Below are 17,440 nucleotides of genomic sequence, written 5' to 3'. Positions count from 1 at the left end.
CACTCCCTGTTCATTCCATACAGCAAAACGGTGTGCAATGTGCTGAATAAGAAATTTGCTGCTGAGGTACAATGCACTGTTCCACCACACGGTGGTGAAAAAAACTGCTTAAAATGAAAGGTATATCCTTTGCAGAAAGCTGCAGAAGCCCTGCTAAGAGAAGGGACAGCTGCAATTCAATGCAGGGAATATTAGATAATGAGGCTATGGACAGAATACCAGCAAGGCAATGCACTACGTCTTAGGAGCTTCCTCCAAGCAGGAGATGGATATCAGCTAACCTCTGCACAGATCAGAAGCAGCAGAATACAGCAGCATATTACCGAATCATATCTGCAGCTGAAATCCTCTTAAAAAATACGGCAGGGAGCTGAGCAAGCAGGAAAGAAAAATGCAGGAAAGGAAAACTTTACCTTGGACTTCTGCCGCTCTGGTGAGATCTTGCAGGATTCTCAGCGGGTCTAATGCTGTCAGTGTGAATCAGGCAGTGCTCAGACACTAATGGCCACTGGCCACGCGTGGGGGAGCGTTTAGGCACCACCCAAGAACACTAACCCCTGTGCCCTTTGGACTTCCTATTAGCGCTTGAAATCTCTGCAGTACTGAGTCTGCCCCACCCTGCCATCAAAGCCAGTACATGCTCTAATGCACTGACTTCCCGGGCTGCTGGCTTGTTCTGGAGTCAGGTGGATCTGTCTTTTCAGTAGTAAGGAACAGTGATTTATTGAACTGCAGAAACGAGAAGGCCTTTAGCCTATGTAAACCCTGCTTCCGCAGCTCTGGATTTAGATGCGTAACACCATGAAGTGGGTTGGTTTTTAACACAGCTACTCTCAGCTACATAGTCAAGAGCTGAAGATACAGGTTGTGATATCCCCAAGGAGAGACAGCTCTTAATAAAAGGCAGCAGTAGGACTTAGCACATCATCTAGCCTTGCTGCATCTTCACAACCAGGGTCAAGATTTCCAGACTGTTATGGATTTAAAATCATTCACGACTTCATCACGCTTTCAGCTGAAATACTCGAAGGAAAGGAGTCCAAACAGCAGGTCTGCCCTCTGCCCAAGTCACTCATAGTGCTAACTGCAGCCAGCCTGGAATACCAGCAGCGATGCCACAGTCATTAGCAATAAAACTTCATGGCTGTTGGTGCAACGGTGTCCAGGGGCAACAACGCTGAGGCCCTTGTTCCCTCATCAGCAACCCACTAAAGAGCTTCAACAACTTCCAATACACAAAAGTACTCCACAGCCTTATCACCCTCTGAGATCCCTGAACACAAACATCTTTCAGCACTTTCACCTCCCCTCCACATCAAAGGCCAGAGGGGGATGCTAAACCTCAGCCTTAAGAGAGGACCAGCTTGTTTTCCTTTTGCCTTCCCATTTACTTCATAGTGCACATCTGAGAAACTCCGTGTAAGAGACAAGAAGCTCAAGTAGCACAGATATCATGCATTGAATTTGTAGAATTTCAAAAGAGAAGCAGAAGACAGCCTTAGATTTGAGCAGACTCAGCAAGGGACACTTCAGCAGTAAAGCAGCGATGAATGCAGAGCCAGGAGAATAAAGTCCTGACATCACCAGTTTTTAGCAAACAGAGAAAGTAGTCAACTCAGAAATCTTCAAAAGCCTTTATCAGAGCACTCCAGCCTAGCCTCAAGTTGGACCTGCAAATTCTTTACAACCAGTGGGAAAGATGTCTCGCAGAAGGTTTACAGACAGTCTTTTTGATATTTAAATATTACAAGGGACACACATAGGTATACCCCACTCAGTTCTGAAAGCAAGCACATAGCACACCAGTGAAATATTTAGCACTCTCTCCTGCTTTAAAATTCCTAGATGTTGAGTCTTTAAACTGGTGTGGGAGATGCAAGGTGACAAGCAGCACTGAATATTAAGTCTAGAAAAGTGAAGGATTAGATATCAACTCTAGATGAACAACTTAATACGTGCTCTACTCCTCATTTGGAACAGTGCAAAAATACAGACTTTATGGTGGAATGCAGGATCACAAAGAATGCCTACAAATGGGGCCAGTGCCAAGACAGATGAGAAAGAGCATTAGCAGTCTCACTGTGAATGCACTGTGTAGTCAGTCTCCACGTAGTTAAAACAGGACAGGATAGAAGGGCAAAATAATTATTCATACCCTAGTCCACTGCTCTTACAGCTCAAAATTAATAGAAACAGGAGCACTCTGTTCTACAGTGATCAATCTGACATGCAGGTATTTGCACAGCAGGTACCTGTAATTAATACACGGGAGAAACAGATCTTCAAAAAGCCTTTTTAAAATGCCACAGAAAAATAGATGCTATAGTCCATACTTCAAAGAAAGATGCAGGAAAACAGGAGGTAGAAGCACACAGAAATAACGTGGGCCCTTCCTCTTGTCCCCAACAAAAGCAGACAACATGTGAGTTGACACCATTCTATGTCAAGGGCTTTAAGAAAAAATCACAGTAAAGTATTTTCAGGATTTGAAATGTTCCTGACTTCTATAAAGGCAGAATCCTCTGATGGGGACCCTCAAGGACTATCCACTAAGCTGCACTACTTGGAATGAGCTCAGTGATAGAAACAGCACACAAGAAGGAGTCCATCCAGGCTGATGCTGCTACACATCTCCAGCCAAGCTCCATGCTGCTTCAGAAATCAGTCATGTAAGCACTGGTGCTGCACCTGAGCTAGCAGAGAGGCTCGACATACTGACCTCTAATAAAACAGCTTTTGAAAAGGAGCTGGCCTATACATTGCCAACATCAAGTATGGGTACAGCAAATGCGCTACAGCCTGTACTTGCATGTAGACTAGCCAAGCAGATACAAAAAGCAGGGGCGAGTGCCTCATGCTCTCAGAACCCTCTTTATGCCCATGTCATGGGGCAAATGCACTAATTTCCACAGCACAACCTGTGTCACACATTTAGAGTCCATCCCGGCATTCACCTCTCACGCAGCCCGCAGTCACCCTCCCCTGCTCCTCCGCGGGTAACACTCACTCCGATCCTGCAGCCATGTCGGAGTAGGATGTATCTGGTGTGGTGACTCCCAGAGGGATTGCAATGCTCATGACGCCCGTCGGGGATCACGGAGTCCAGAGGGCAGCGACTGGCCGCTCCGAGGGCGGAGAGGAGCCGCAGAGCCTCGGCCAACACGTCACGGACATGGGGAAACCTAGTGGGGAGAAACAAAGCATTGCACCTCCATTACAGGCACCAGGTCACCCCGCAGGAGGAGATGCCGCGCATTCAATTGCCTTTCACTCCTGTCTTCAAAGGCAGGCCACTTCTCTCATCGCTGGGTTACATTTGCCTTTTACACACACATTCCTAAGAGAAATCTCTTCCTGATATCATGGCAGGCATGCAGCGAGCTTCAGACACTGTGTGTAACAGTATCTAAGTGGCAATTCCCTGTTATGCCCCAAAGCGATGATCTCCCACAGAGGTGAGGAGATGAACAAACAGAGCAGGACAAGCTCAGAGGCAGCTCAGACCTGGGACAGACGGGCGTCCTTGAGTCTTCAGGAAAGAAAGGACAAAAAGGCCCTTTCAGGAGTGCCTCATCCTTGTGCTCGTGACAGAACTGTGATTTCTGCTCTGACACCAGAGAAGAAACTGCGGCTTTAATACCCAACTCTTGCTTCAATCCAGAGTCACATAACACTGACTAAATGTTAAGGAAGAGCTACAGGGTTTCACAGTGTTGCAGTACTTCTCCCTTTGACAAGACGCAGAACCTCTTTTTACCATCTTTTTAATACTCGCACAGGTTTCTTTACCCTGTTGATCCCACAACCTTTGCCATGACCATCCCCAGCTGGCAGCAGCCCCAGATGCAACCAGGACAAATTCCAGCCCCTGCCCACTCGTGACTCAGCAGGACCAAAGGGTTCCAGGTGCAGCCTCTGGACTCAAGATTCACAGGACACCGTGCCACTCCAAGGGTAAGTGGGATGAGTTCTGGGTCATGTTCCATTGGAAACCCTCCCCCCCAACAAACAACATGCAGTTTCTGTACAACAGTAACTCCCACTTTTGGGAAAGAGAGGATTGGAGAAACACCAGATACCAAACAAAAAGGTTAGACGAGGCAAATTCCAGTTCAATTGCTTTTGTGTTGACCCAGCAGTACTTGCCCAACAATCACCAGCACTCAGATCTTGCTGTTTGCTGCTGTTGCTTTCTGTGTACTTTCAACTCTGACAATATAACATTCAAAATGAATTGCTCAGACAAATCTCAAGTGCTGTCCAAGACCACACCACCTTCAGGCTACATTACAGTGTGGTCTTCATGAAACTTGCTCTGGTAACACCCAAAACATCGGTCTGCACAGAAAACAGGCTGAGATCAAAACGTTCACCCACCACACTGCTTGGTTTCCTGTACATGCATTATCAAACTCCTCCCAACCACTCTCCCCTAAAACACACACACACACACACACACACACACACACACAAAAGCAGTATGTTCTCCCCAGAACCTATAGTTTTCCTAAAGTTCCACATATCTTAATGTAAATGTGGTGAACTTCAGCTAACAGCACAAACCTATCTCCTGTGTGATACAACGCTTCTCAAAATCAAATGGAAACAGCAATTTTGACGGCTTAATAGGTATACAACACTTAACTGGTTTAGAAAACACATTAAGGATATATTCTTCCCATGCTATAGTCCTACCTCCTTAACCAGTCATACCAGCATAAGGACACCTGGTCCTCTCCAGCATCATCACAACAGCTGAGATGAACATTCACCTGAACCTCTGTGGTCCCAGATTCCCACCTGGCACAGGTCACACTCCAAAGGACTCACCATCTTCACGCCAAAACCACAAACAACCGCCTTGGCTAAATGTAAATCTGTGCTGTTCCATTATTTCAGGTAACATTCGGTATCGACAGAAAGGACTGCAATAAATCTGAGCTGGCCAAGCGAAGGTTAGGTAACACCTGCTCTAACAGTAAATTTCATTTTCCAAACTGTTTAGGATGCAAGAGCAGCAGCGTTGCATTGGCTCACTTCCACAAGCACTGCCCTCCATGTTACAAATCAAACAAGACACAGAAAATTTACTGCTGGAAACTTTTCTCATTAGTGGTGCTGCTGAAAGCCCAGTGTTGAAAAATCTATGGTCGCCTAATGCGAACGTTAAGTGATTCAGTTACCATGCTAAGGAGGTCTTCTTTCCAAACATCACGTCACCCAGTGACACCCAAGTAGGAAAGCAGCCTGCCTGAATCCCAGCAGGCACTGCCTGTTCTTCCCAGCACACTTACAAACCTCATGTCAAGGGCAGATACTCACAGAAGGGCAAACACCTTCAGTGCAAGCAGAACCAGATCAAGGCTTTTTGCCAGTTTAAGATATTTAGCTCAAATAAAACCACATCAAATTCCCAGAAGTTCAGACATGCTGTTCCATAAAGACACCTACACAGAGGCAGAACAGACAGATCTGTAAGTCATTTAACTCACTTGTTCTGCTTTACCTGAATTGTGCCTCAGTCTACCAAAGCAAAGGCTGAGCTCTGCTCTGAAAACTAGTTGGGTTCACTAAGCAGGGAGGGAAAACGATGCCTGCTTCAAAAAAATAAAGCAAAAGCAACAGCAGTGACAGGAGCATTGACCATTACTGGAGTACCATGCAGCACCTGAGCACATATTTATAATCATTTTATTAATACTCTCTCCTCTTATATTTTGCTATCGATAAGCAAAAAGAAATGCACCAATGCTTAAGTTTGTTTCAAACTTCAGCCTATTCTCTGGGATCCAGAGGACCACGATAAAGCACCAACAAGCACAAACACTTAAGAACTATTAGATGTGCCAAAATGCAATAACCCAGGGAGGCTGGAGCCTGCTCGCCGTGCTGCAGAAGACCAGGAGTCAAGGGGAAAGGTGAGACTTCAGCTCACAGGTGACTCCCAACCGCATTCAGAATCCACAGGTGAATACACCAGTCAGGCTGTTCCACAGAAGATAAGGAATCATACTGAGAATTCCCATCACACTTAAAGCAGCTTCCGATGCTTCCGTCAGACATCTCAACACGTATCTACAAATACATCTACTTAGCTAAAGTCAGTGTGATAAAGCAGTTCAGCTCAGGCCACGTCAGCCATGTTTAAAACTGAGGTACAAGCAAGCTAAACTGATTCTGATAAAACTCAGTAAGAAGCTGGAAACTATAAATATTTTTACTTCAATCATTTAAACTAGGTTTAATATATTATATGGCAATGCTCAGCCATCCACGGGATTCTATCTGGATCAGAAAACATTGGTTTTAGTTAACCTCATCTGCAAACTGCACCCCAAGGGACTGCTGATGATGACAGTGAGCAACTGAAAGGAATGAAACCATCAAAGAAATGATGAAATGCATTGGTCAAGTGCTCCAGCAGCTGACCTGGGACCAGGGAGATTCCTCAGGAAAGCAGAAGGAATAACCTCAAAACTTTGTTGCTGAAGCAGCAGTCAAGAAGTTGTGCAAAACTTCTTTGTTCTGCAGACAAAAAATAGTTTGTGTTTTTCTTTTGGAATCATTGATGGCTTCGAGTTATAAGAAATAGAAGAAAAATGTAATAAGAGAGAAAGGAACAGTAAGAAAGACTTTGCTTCCAGAAATACCTTCTGCACGACAAGCCAACCGCATTCCTTACAGACTGGGTTTGGGTTTTCATAAAACACCTCCCTGCCATCACGAAAGTTTAATTTATATCGATTTGAAAGTAGTCAAAGAGTCACACAGAAGGATAATTCTATTAACAAATATGTACCAAATTAGAAAGGGGAAAGCAAATTACAGAGTAGGAGCAACCTGCGGTAGACCACACAATGTAAAGGTGGATTTACACAAGGAGATTTACTCAGGCACCTGCCTGAGCCCCGCACTGATGGGCACAGACCTGGCTGCCTTTGCACAGAGGTGATGTTCTAAAAGAGTAACAACCTCAACACAGAGGAAAAAGGGCCATCGCAGCAGGGAACTTGATAGCAAAGTCCTCCTGGCTTTAAGGGCTGTAAAATGAGTGTTTTAAGAAGACTTGACCAGTTGGAAATCTAGCAGACTCCATGAAACGCTCAAACCTCAAATACGTTATCATCAAAATAAAGCTGAAAGAATAATAATTTAACAGTGGACAAGTTTACTAAAACCTCAAGAGGCAGCAGGAATATTTCACTGCCTATTTCTGTGATTAATACAGAGGATAACATTGCCTGTACCCCACGATATACCGAGTCATCGCTGAAGATGACAAACACTTCAAATCCTGAAGTGTTTAAGATGGTACTTTCAAAAACAAATTCAAGACAAACCCCTGAAAATACTTTTATTTTCTGTTCTTAAGGATAACGGCAACACACGATGAAAGGTGTGTTATACATAGAACCCCCACAGAAATTATACAAAAAACAGGGGTGGGGAAATAATCTCTTTCAGTTCCACAAGTATCTGATTTGGGCCAGCATCAGGGGAAGAACACCACGGCAAGAGGAACATGGCCTAATTGCTGTGCTGGTTCCGCAGTCTGAGGTTGTGCTCTTTCTTCCCACAGGGTAAAGCAGAACAGGAGAATGTCTGTATGTCACAAAAAACTAACAAAACGCAAACAGAACGGATCAGAACTGGTATTTTGCATGTAAGGCCTTGACAAGTAACCTCCAGTGAATCCAGCTGTGGCAGTGACTACCGTGACTGCATCCTCTAAGCCTCTGCCAAAACGGCTGGCAGGAAGGAAATGCTGCCATGTCTCATTGAGCACCACTGGCGCCAAGAACTCCCCCAAGGGGAGTAAGAGCAGAAGCAGGTAAAATATGGTCATAAGGGCAATAAATTCCTGCAGCAGGGCAGCGCAGGCAACTAGGAATGGTGATACTGGAAAGCTGCCTGCTACACCTTGTCCATACAAGTCCTACACTTTAAGAGTGAACTTTTGAGGCCTGACTATGCCAGAAAATGGCTATGGCTAAAATAAGGTTAATTGAAATAATGTAAGTGACTCCGGTTTAACTGTAGCAAGCCAGAAGGTTTCTTTGTTCTGGATTTTGTTGCTTGAGAATATAATAGCAAGCACGTGAATGATTCAGCGGTGCAAGCATACAAACTTTCCTAAGCAGCCCTAAATTAAAAAGGCTGTTGGACCCCAGTGCAGATAAAGAGCTGCAGACCTTGAAATTGTGTTGTGAAGGGATTTGAGAGCAAATCTTATACCACACGCAAGGTCAGAGGGAAAGAGAGCAATAAAGGGCAATAACTAGGATCAAGTCCAAGCTGAGGGAATTACAGTTCCCACGAGAATCCGGCCGGTCCCTGCAGCCACGGGAAGTCGCTGAATATAGGAGGAGGATCAGCAGAATTTACTGGCAGGCAGCAGAGGCCAGAAGCTGCAACCAGTGGTGGGCTGACCACAAACGAGTTGCCAAGGAGTAGGATTGCAGCCTCCCATCCTAGAATTGGAAAAGATTCCCCCATAATCCCACTAAATGCTCTCTGCTTCACGAGTCTGGCTGTACGTCCTTTATACATCTATTTAAGGCCGCCACGTGATGCCGGCTGCCTGCCTGGCCACTCCCTGCCAGGCTGAACAAAACGGCTCCAGTGCAGCCCGCAGCCGGGCTCGGCGCAGACGTTGCATCAGCCAGGTGTGCAGGAAGCTGGGGGATAAAGCGACAATTTACTGCGGGGTTCCCAGAGCCAGGCAGCTTCAGGAATGCCGTGGAAAGGACGACAGGAAGGAGCACGGCGCTTCGCACACAGAACAAGCTTCATCGCCTTCAGAAAGCCTTTGTGCTGGGGCTCCGGGCCTGGCCTTTCTCCCAGAGATGATGCAACACTGAGGAACAGGGGCTGCGCCAGAGCAAACTATTCACAGCAAGGCAGATGGCAGCGCGGCCTGAGGATCACAGCGCTCAGCATCGGCCTGCCTGCACTCCCCGGGAATCCTCCATTTCGCAGCGTCACCTCTCACTCCTGTTGTGGTTTCAGGCAGGAAATAGGACACTACGATATCCAGAAACGACCTGGAAAATCAGTTTGTTCTACAAACTGGAGGAAGAGGCAAGGGAGAAGCTGAACTCCCAGTCTCAGCAGGCAGGCACCACACAGCACCATGGCTGCAGCACACAAACCCCATGGAACCCCTGCACAGTCATGGTCAACCCCACTCTCCATTACAAGTCCAGATCTGAACATCCCAATCCCATCACCCCTCCATAATCAGGGAGTTTCATTCAGTCACAGAACAGTTTCACTGGAGGGGATCTCAAAGCTCGCAGAGCTCCAACCCCATGCTGTGGGCTGGCTGCCCCCATCAGCTCAGGCTGCCCAGGGCCCCATCCGTGGCCTTGAACACCCCCAGTTCTGGGCAGCCGTGCCACTGCCTCACCACCCTCTGAGTGCAGAATTTCTTCCTAACATCTCACCTAAATCTCCCCTTTTAGTTTGAAGCCATTTCCCCTTGTCCTGTCACTCCATGTCCCTGTAAGAAGCCGGTCCCCCTCCCACCTGTACGCTCCTTTAGGGTGCTGGAAGGCCACAATGAGGTCTCGAAGCGCAGCTCCCTCAGCCTGCTCTTGGAGCATTGGAGCTCCAGCCCTCTGAGCAGCTCTGTGACCCTCCTCCAGACCTGCAGCATTGCACCTGGCCCTGAGATCATGCAAATATGTTTTTCCCCCCAAACTGGAAGGAAGTTATTCGAGGCTTATGTAACGCTCGTTTGCCGCGCTCTAACAAACAGCAATTTGTCTAACGTGCTTTGAGTGGGAAACTTGGCCACGGGAAGATTGGCAGCCTGTGCTACACACAGAGAGACGGTCAAATCCAGTTGGTAATTAAGCTACGTAATCACTGAGATGCACTAAAACCCAGTGAATTTCACACAGTAAGGAGCTCAGGAGAGATTTCCACAATCTTCCAGCGCTGGGGCCCACATCACGCCTCTGTCAGGGAGGTCTCAGTAGGAAACCTGGCTGCTGTCCTTCCAGGCCTGGAACCCAGAGGCACTCCAAGATCTGCCAGGAGCTTTTGCTTTCCCCCCCCCCCCTCCAATGTAAATCTCACACATTTCCTGCAGGATGACTTTAAACAGCCCCGGACATGCTGGTGAGCAGACAGAGCCAGTCATAGAATCATAAAAATATTAAGGTTAGAAAAGACCACTGAGACCATCCAGCTCTAAATCACATCCCTCAGTGTACCTCCAGCCACAGTCACTTCTTCAATTTGCTTGGTTATTGTTAGTGGGATGAGAAAGTGGATAATCGAGTTGAATGCATCTTCATGCTAAACGTACATGTCCAGAAATCAGCAGACACGACCTGCAACTTGTGACTAAATAAAGATAAAAGCTACTTAGAACAGTTTCAGTTTTGCTGGCTTGCTGAAAAATTAGTAATGTCTTCCTCTGAGAAGAGCTTCTGAGCACACAGCACTGCAACCCCCCACATGAAGTACAGGTGGGTGGGAAGGCAGGAGGGCTCAAAACAAGCAGCTGCCAAAGTGCTACTTTGTAGGGCTGGTGCGGAAACGACGCTGAGGAAATGGTTCTGTAACAAATCCATAATGAAATTCTACCTGCCACCACAACCACTGGATTTTTGAAGGCTGGATTATGAGAAGTATAACGAGAACATCTTAATGACTTATGCAATTACAACTGCACATAAGTATGTGCAGCCACGTGGTGAAACATGAGAGTTGCTCACACCGGAGGAGAGGCCCAGAGCCCTCCTGCAGGCAAAGGGACTCAGCGCCTCCATGGGCCTCCCAGTGACGGGGAAAAGGGCCGATGACACAGCAGGAAGTTGGGGAAGGCCAGATTTCTTCCCTGCCAATCCTTTACAATCTCCTTTGTGTGGGGCACTTTCTGCCAGAAGCTTCAGCAGGTTGGGACAGACGGGGCTGTCTGGACAAGGTAAAGCAGCAAGGGCTGCTGTGCTGGATTGCGGAGCTGGAGGCCTTTGCTTTGCACTGCGCAGTGCCCCAACACGTTCCTGCAGTTTGCAATCTCTTTAGCCTTAAGCAAGAGAACTCGCAGTTGCTAGACAACCTCCTTCCCAGCTACAAAACAGCTCCATTTCTATGACAAATCGATAGGCTCAATGTGCAAGAAGCTACAGGGTTTTGAGCTGCCTTCTTCCCCAGGACGCAGCAGTGCTTCCTGCTCTGAGTGCACGGCAGCAGAGAGGAAGGAGGCCGAGCAGCTCCTGGGCAGGACCTGAAGCAGAGGAGAGGCAGGAATGCAGCCATGCCAGAGAGGAGAGAGCCCTGCACCGCCTCTGCACGTCAGGCTGGCTGTGAGAGCTCAGCATGCATCACACAGCAGGTTTGGAGAGCTGGGAAGGACCTGCAAGGGAATTTTAGAGCCCTGCACATCTGCAAAGACACCCAGGGCAAGGTAATCTATGAAAACATAGAAACTCAGCCGTCAAGGGAGTGGCAGAATGGACAAACACATAAAAAGCACAGGTGTGATGCAGAGCCATCACCCAACTGAGTCACCCATTTCCCAGGTGAATGTACAAAGTGAGGGAGGCGCGGGATTGCTGAAGGAATCTCATTTGAATAGCACGAAAAAACAGCAAACAAGTGCCATTAGAACCCTGCTTTTGATGGTTATTTAATACTGTTTCAAACACTAATGAACCTCCCGACTGCATCCAGCTAACCTGAGACAGAGAATATCCTCCATTAAGAACGAACCTACCAAGACAGCCTGCTCGCTGTGCCTCTCAGAGGAGCTCTAATCATGTTATCGCTGAGCCATTTATTTTTTATTTTTTTCAAACGTTGCTTCTAAAAAAGGATGAAAAAGATTGAGACTTCTGCTGTGGTCAACTGGAATTCAGCAACATTCATCTGAACACAGTGAGTGCACACAGTTACATCAGTGCTTCTCTGTAGAGGATTTCAGAAAGCCTTAATCATATCTTAAACATCTGAAGCAACGCAGTATGGGAAAGAACCGAGTTCCAAAGATGCAAGCCACAAAGCATTAAGTTTCAGAGCTCCCTTCACATGCTGTATGTCTTATGCAAGGCAGTGTGCTAGCACCAGGTTAACTATTTCTCCTCTACATTAATCTTTACTTCATGACCTTGCTGCTGACTGAACAACTGAACTTGCTCCAACTTTAAAGATCTTAAACACCATTTTGAGGAATGGACTATTAAATATATTTCCTCCAGAGAGAGACAAGCTGGACCTATTTTAAAAGGCTAAAATGAATGCTTGCTCCTTTCCCCTCCCCCGTGAACTGTGCCAATGTTTAATTATTGTCATCGCTGACAAACTGTATTTCAAGACTAGATTTGTCCAATCTCTGTTGATATTGCTGGGTCTTTGTCAGCAGATCTCACAGCTCCTTTCAGAGAACGATCAAGTCCTCTCCCAGTTGTCTTTTCAATGAGCTGAGTAAGTTGAGCTCCTTTAAGCCTCACATCATGAGGTTTATTTTCCAGTCCCTGGATCGTTTCTGCAGCTGTCCTTTGAATTCTCTCCAAATACACTGGCATTCTTCTTCAAGCATGGAAACCAAAATTCACTTCTATCACTATCAGCCTAAACGTTACTGTTTGGAAGATTACTTATTTATTTTTCCTTGACATTCCTCTCTCCGTTGTTTTCTTATTTCATCTCATTTTTATTCTTTCTAATGTGCCCGAGAATCACATTAACCCTTCAAACAAAACACTGACCCACGCAGCACACAGAGGCAGTTAGATGAGGTGACCTTAAGGCCCTTGGAGCTACTGCTTTCCAAAACACCATTTCACAATGCATGGCTGGCTTTCCAGTTTTGCTACCAAATGCACCACCTTGCAACTGGGTGGGATCAGGCATTTCGTTGAAAGGTGGCAAAAACAATTCCGAGCTCCTAATGATACTTCATTAACCTCCTCGTGCATCTTACGCAAGCTTTATCAAATATTTTATGCTATCCAGATAAAAAGATACTAAAGAGCAGTAAATTAAAAGCTGATTTCATCTCCCAGCCTTCTCTCCAGCTAGGTGTGTCCTCTCAAAGTTACAATCCCAGATATTTGAGATATCTGTGATGCAGTTTCTCCAGCACAACCACATGTAGTCGCAGCGCATCCCCCTTCACAGCAGCCATATATCCCTGCTGTCACACCTGCTCTGGCTTCCCCCCCCTTCCACACATCACACTGGTTGGAAGGGACCACTGGAAGTGAGGAGCCTGAAACCCCCTTCTCTCCCAAAAGCAGAGCCAAGCTGGATCAAGTTGCTCAGACCTTTGCCCATTTCTTCTCCAGGGCCACTAGTGTTTGTGCAACTATGCATTTTAAGGCCAAAAATAACCTTCCGATGATCTGACTTTCCACCTAACAATGACTGGAAAATCTCACCTAGTCGCTTTTATTCTTGGCGTCACAGCTTACAAATGAACTGTGTTTGTCGAGCGGGGCCTGAAAAACAGCGCACGGATTTACCACAATTCTTTGGGGGAAGTTTAAAACCATGCAACAGACTGCATGCAGCCTACAGATCCCAAGGCAGCATCAGCCCAAGTCATTAAGTCCTCACAGCATGCAGAGTACATGTGGAGCTTTTTTAGGAGGGGGGAAAAAAAGAAGTGTAAAACCTTTTTTAAACTAAAACTACATTGAACACATTCTCAGAAGCCTTTGGAGAATGCTTCAAACAACCCCAAGCAGCTCCAGCTCTAAGTGCTCCTCTGAAGGAGCCTGCTTCTGCCCAGCAGAAAGAGATGTTGGCTGAAGGTGTTAGCTTCCCCACAGCTTCATAAAACATGTATTAACAGCCAATGCACTGACGTCATTTTAATTGTTCTCTTTCACATTCACAGCGCTGAGACTTATCAGCACCTATCTTTATCGGTACTTTTATTTACCAACACACTCACAACATCTGTTTTCTTGAGTGCTCAGACCCACCAGCCCTTCACCAGCACAGAATACCTTCCAGCCCCAACAGGGCAGTTAACACGAAGCTCACCCATTCCTGCCTCTGTCACTAACAAGAACCTACCTTTCCCCTCAAAAAAAAAACCAACACAGTTACATACAAAGGATTAATGCAGACATACACTTATCCATATGAAAAAACAACGTATCAAACCAAAAGTAAGTCACAATGGTCAAGCTGTATTCCTTTCCTTAAAGAACAGCAATATGAAATCAAAGCAACCACAATCAGGGCTGTGTTTAATATTACAGCATGAACTACTACACTGAAATTAGAGATCTCAGCCAAGATCCTGCAGTCTTCTCACCTTACATTCTTCCCTAAGCACCAATTTTTGGCCCTGATCAAGACGAACAAAACCTCATGTCTGACTCAGGAGTGGCTCTTGTTCCTGCATTACGTTCTCTGCTCTCAGTCCTGTCTGGGATTCTCAGTGCCGTAGTCTCTGCCAACACTAAGGAACCTCTTTAAACCTGGAAAAAAATCCCATCACGTGAGTAAATGAGGCTTGACAGAATGATGGATGCTGCAGGTTCATGAGTATGAAGGCGCTCCTAAGATGGGTTGCGCCTGTTACAGCTTCACAGAAGCGTAAAAGATGCTGGTTTGCCGCATTCAGGAGGGAGATGCTCAGCTATTTAGATTGGATGCATTCTGTACAAGATTGAAGATGAGTAACTCGCAGCTGGACAAATTCTGTTCTAGAAGAAAGCTGCATTCTCTTCCCTGTACCTTCAACACCAGCATCTCCTGCATCTTTCCTCTGCTCCTTTTCAAGCACAAGATACTGAATATACCCACACACAACACACAGAAACCCAACAGCCAGAGAATTCAGGCCAACAAGCTGTAACCAGGAGGAATTTCACATGCAGCAGTCACCTCAGGGCTAATTTAATTTGTCATTATGGAAAAACACAACTGTCAAGACCTCAGCAGGGTAACGGTTGAATAGGAGAATGAGCTCAGCATAGGAGGAACATAGCACAAAGTTATCTGCCCAAATAACACAGAAGCATCCAAAAACAGTTTGCCAACAATGCTCTGAAGGCCCCTTCACATAGTTCATCAATCCTGACAGCTACAAATCATTACCAACATGGTTCTCGAGTTGAACTATCTTGTAGCATTAAGATGCTGGTGAAAACAAGCAGGAAAAATGCCATGGCTCATATTACAAGGCTTCCCCAGCAACAATTCAGACGACTTTCTCACCTGTGTCCACTACACAATGCACTCCCACCACAGCTATTAACATCAGTACTGCTCTGCTGCACTGCTGAAAGACATGAAAGGGCCATGCGGGACCTGCAGAGCACCAACCCGGAGCTGTTGGAGGCCAGGCTCCATGGGGCCCAGGGCAGCCTGAACTCGTGGCTGGCAGCCCTGCCCACAGCACAGCGTTGGAGCTACATGATCTTTAAGGTCCCTCCCAGAAGCCAAGCTGTTCTATGATTCTATGAGCCTGGCATGGGTGAGATGACTGCCCCACTGCCTGCCACAGCCACCTCACTTGTTTGCTCTCAGCCCTCACAGGCTGGTGAACATCCAGGAGAAGAGGCACCATCCCAACAAGCAGAGATCAGCAGTTTAACTGCAGAGATTTTAACCTAAGCTGAATTGTACCTTCTGAACGCTACCACAACTCCAGAGCAATTCCCATTGTTCAAGAGACCAATTTTTACTTTTTAAACCCACAAGCTATTTCAGTAAAACCATCTTTCCTAACAACCCAGGTAATTTTGTTTTACAGAGCACAGAAAAGTTTCCATCACGTTTCAAATATGTGTCAAGGCCGTTTATTTCCTCCCTCACAACCTTCTCCGCAAGTAAAACTGAAAGCATCAGAATTCCTTCAAAATGTTGCCCCAACACAGTGACTCTCGTGGGAGCAGCCTGCTTTGCTATCACTCACAGAAAGCAGGGAAGCCTTAAACTCTGACACTACAGGCGCAACAAAGAAGGTACAAACTTTGCTCACAACCCTTTGCTCCGAAATCACCCCCATCCATCTCCTCTGGGCAAAAGGGATGTTTGGTCCTTCAAGCAAAAGGATCACTGTTGCATTTCCATGCAGCTCTGTGAGAACCAGAGGAGCAGTGCCAACACCTGGCCCAGCCATTCTGTTCCTCCCTCTCCTGCCATGCACCCTTCCCCAGCTGCAACTCGCTATGTTTCTGCTGACCGCAGTTCCAAGCCAACAGCCCCAACCTCCAACAAGGGAAGAGCAAACCAGCAGCAGATTTCAATGCACACTCTGTTCTCAGATTTTCACTAAGGACATTCTGAACCTGCAATGGCTGAAGAGACCCTGCCAAATGACAGACTTCAAGCTCTCTGCACCCACCTCACAGCCCTCCGACCCAGGCTGTGCTCTGTCTCTTGGCAGCCGAGCACCGTTCTTCTGACAGCACAGACAAATCGGTGTGTGCAAGGGCTGCTGCCAGCTTGGGATTCTGGCCCAGGAACGTCTCACCGCAGAGCAGCCTCCCTGCACAGAGCCCCACTGGGAGGACATGGCATCTCCTTCATGTCTGACCTGCACCAGGGCTGCTCTGACTTCTGCACAAACCTTCCTGCTGACAAAACTTGGCAAAAAGGGGCAGGTTTGGGAATGGTGCACCCCAAACATAACAGTCTGCTGCTTGATCAAACTTCCCACCTTCACTTACTGTATGTTCTTTGATTTGGGGTTATTTGCGCAGGTCTTCATGAAATAAAGGATAACCCTTAACAAGAACTCTCGTAAAGATGAAAGTTCTTGCTCATGAGACACACTACTCACGCCCAACATGAGTTTTTGGACAGCAGTATGTGCTCAGAGGTGCCACAACATGTTAACATTTAAATCACTTTATTCCAACTCAAATGGCCAAGATGCTGCCTTGAGTTCCACTAGTCCCCCCAGTCCCACCATATAAGGCCTGAGAAGCCCGGCCTGCAGCTCACACAGGGATGTGCAGCATGCGGCCAATTGCTTTACATCAAGAAGATGGCACTTGAACCAAGTTCTCCATATTAAAGAGATGGCACTGAAATCCCCACTGCATGCAGCCTTGGCTGAATTCAAGCTTTGCTGTGTTCTCCTCATAGACATTTCTACACATCCCATAGCTCACCTGCCTTGGGTAGCAGAGGGAAGCCACCGGAGCCAGTCCTGCTCCCCTCTGTCACTCCCCACTACATCCTCCGTATTTCCACCCAGAGGCTCTCCCCTATTTATTTTGTGAGAGCTCTGGAAGCTCGTCAAACTCATTGTGAGCCAATTCAATTCACTATCTTGGCAAAAGGAGAAAAATCCAGCAAAAACCAAAACTTGAAAAAACAAAACCAAAAAAAAACTAAAGCAGCTTTCTGCTGGGTGAGCTCAGAAGAGGGACCCGAGAAGCACCAGAGCTTGCAGACAAAGGCAGAACTGCAGGAGGAGCAGGCTGGATGTGCTGGGCTGTGTCACGCAGCCTCACCCCGA

At 46.7% G+C, this 17,440-nt stretch overlaps 1 protein-coding gene across 4 annotated transcripts in view; it reads right to left on the bottom strand.

Annotated features, from left to right (window-relative positions):
• SETD5 (SET domain containing 5) overlaps positions 1 to 17,440 on the bottom strand; it is a 58,428-nt gene that overhangs the window by 34,563 nt on the left and 6,425 nt on the right. For 2 of the 4 annotated variants that reach the window (XM_015874948.1, XM_032447193.1), the window contains exon 2: positions 3,008 to 3,182. Coding sequence is in view for 1 of the 4 variants with exons in the window: in XM_015874945.1 (XP_015730431.1) it covers positions 3,008 to 3,078 (71 nt within the window). In the remaining 3 variants the exon portion in view is untranslated. Of the gene's footprint in view, positions 1 to 2,954; positions 2,974 to 3,007; positions 3,183 to 17,440 lie in introns of those variants that run through there. The other 2 variants (XR_004308736.1, XM_015874945.1) reach the window with 2 other exon arrangements.

The sequence above is a fragment of the Coturnix japonica genome, chromosome 12, assembly GCF_001577835.2.
Source record: "Coturnix japonica isolate 7356 chromosome 12, Coturnix japonica 2.1, whole genome shotgun sequence".
Lineage (NCBI taxonomy): Eukaryota > Metazoa > Chordata > Aves > Galliformes > Phasianidae > Coturnix > Coturnix japonica.
This window is presented reverse-complemented; position numbering and strand designations above follow the sequence as displayed.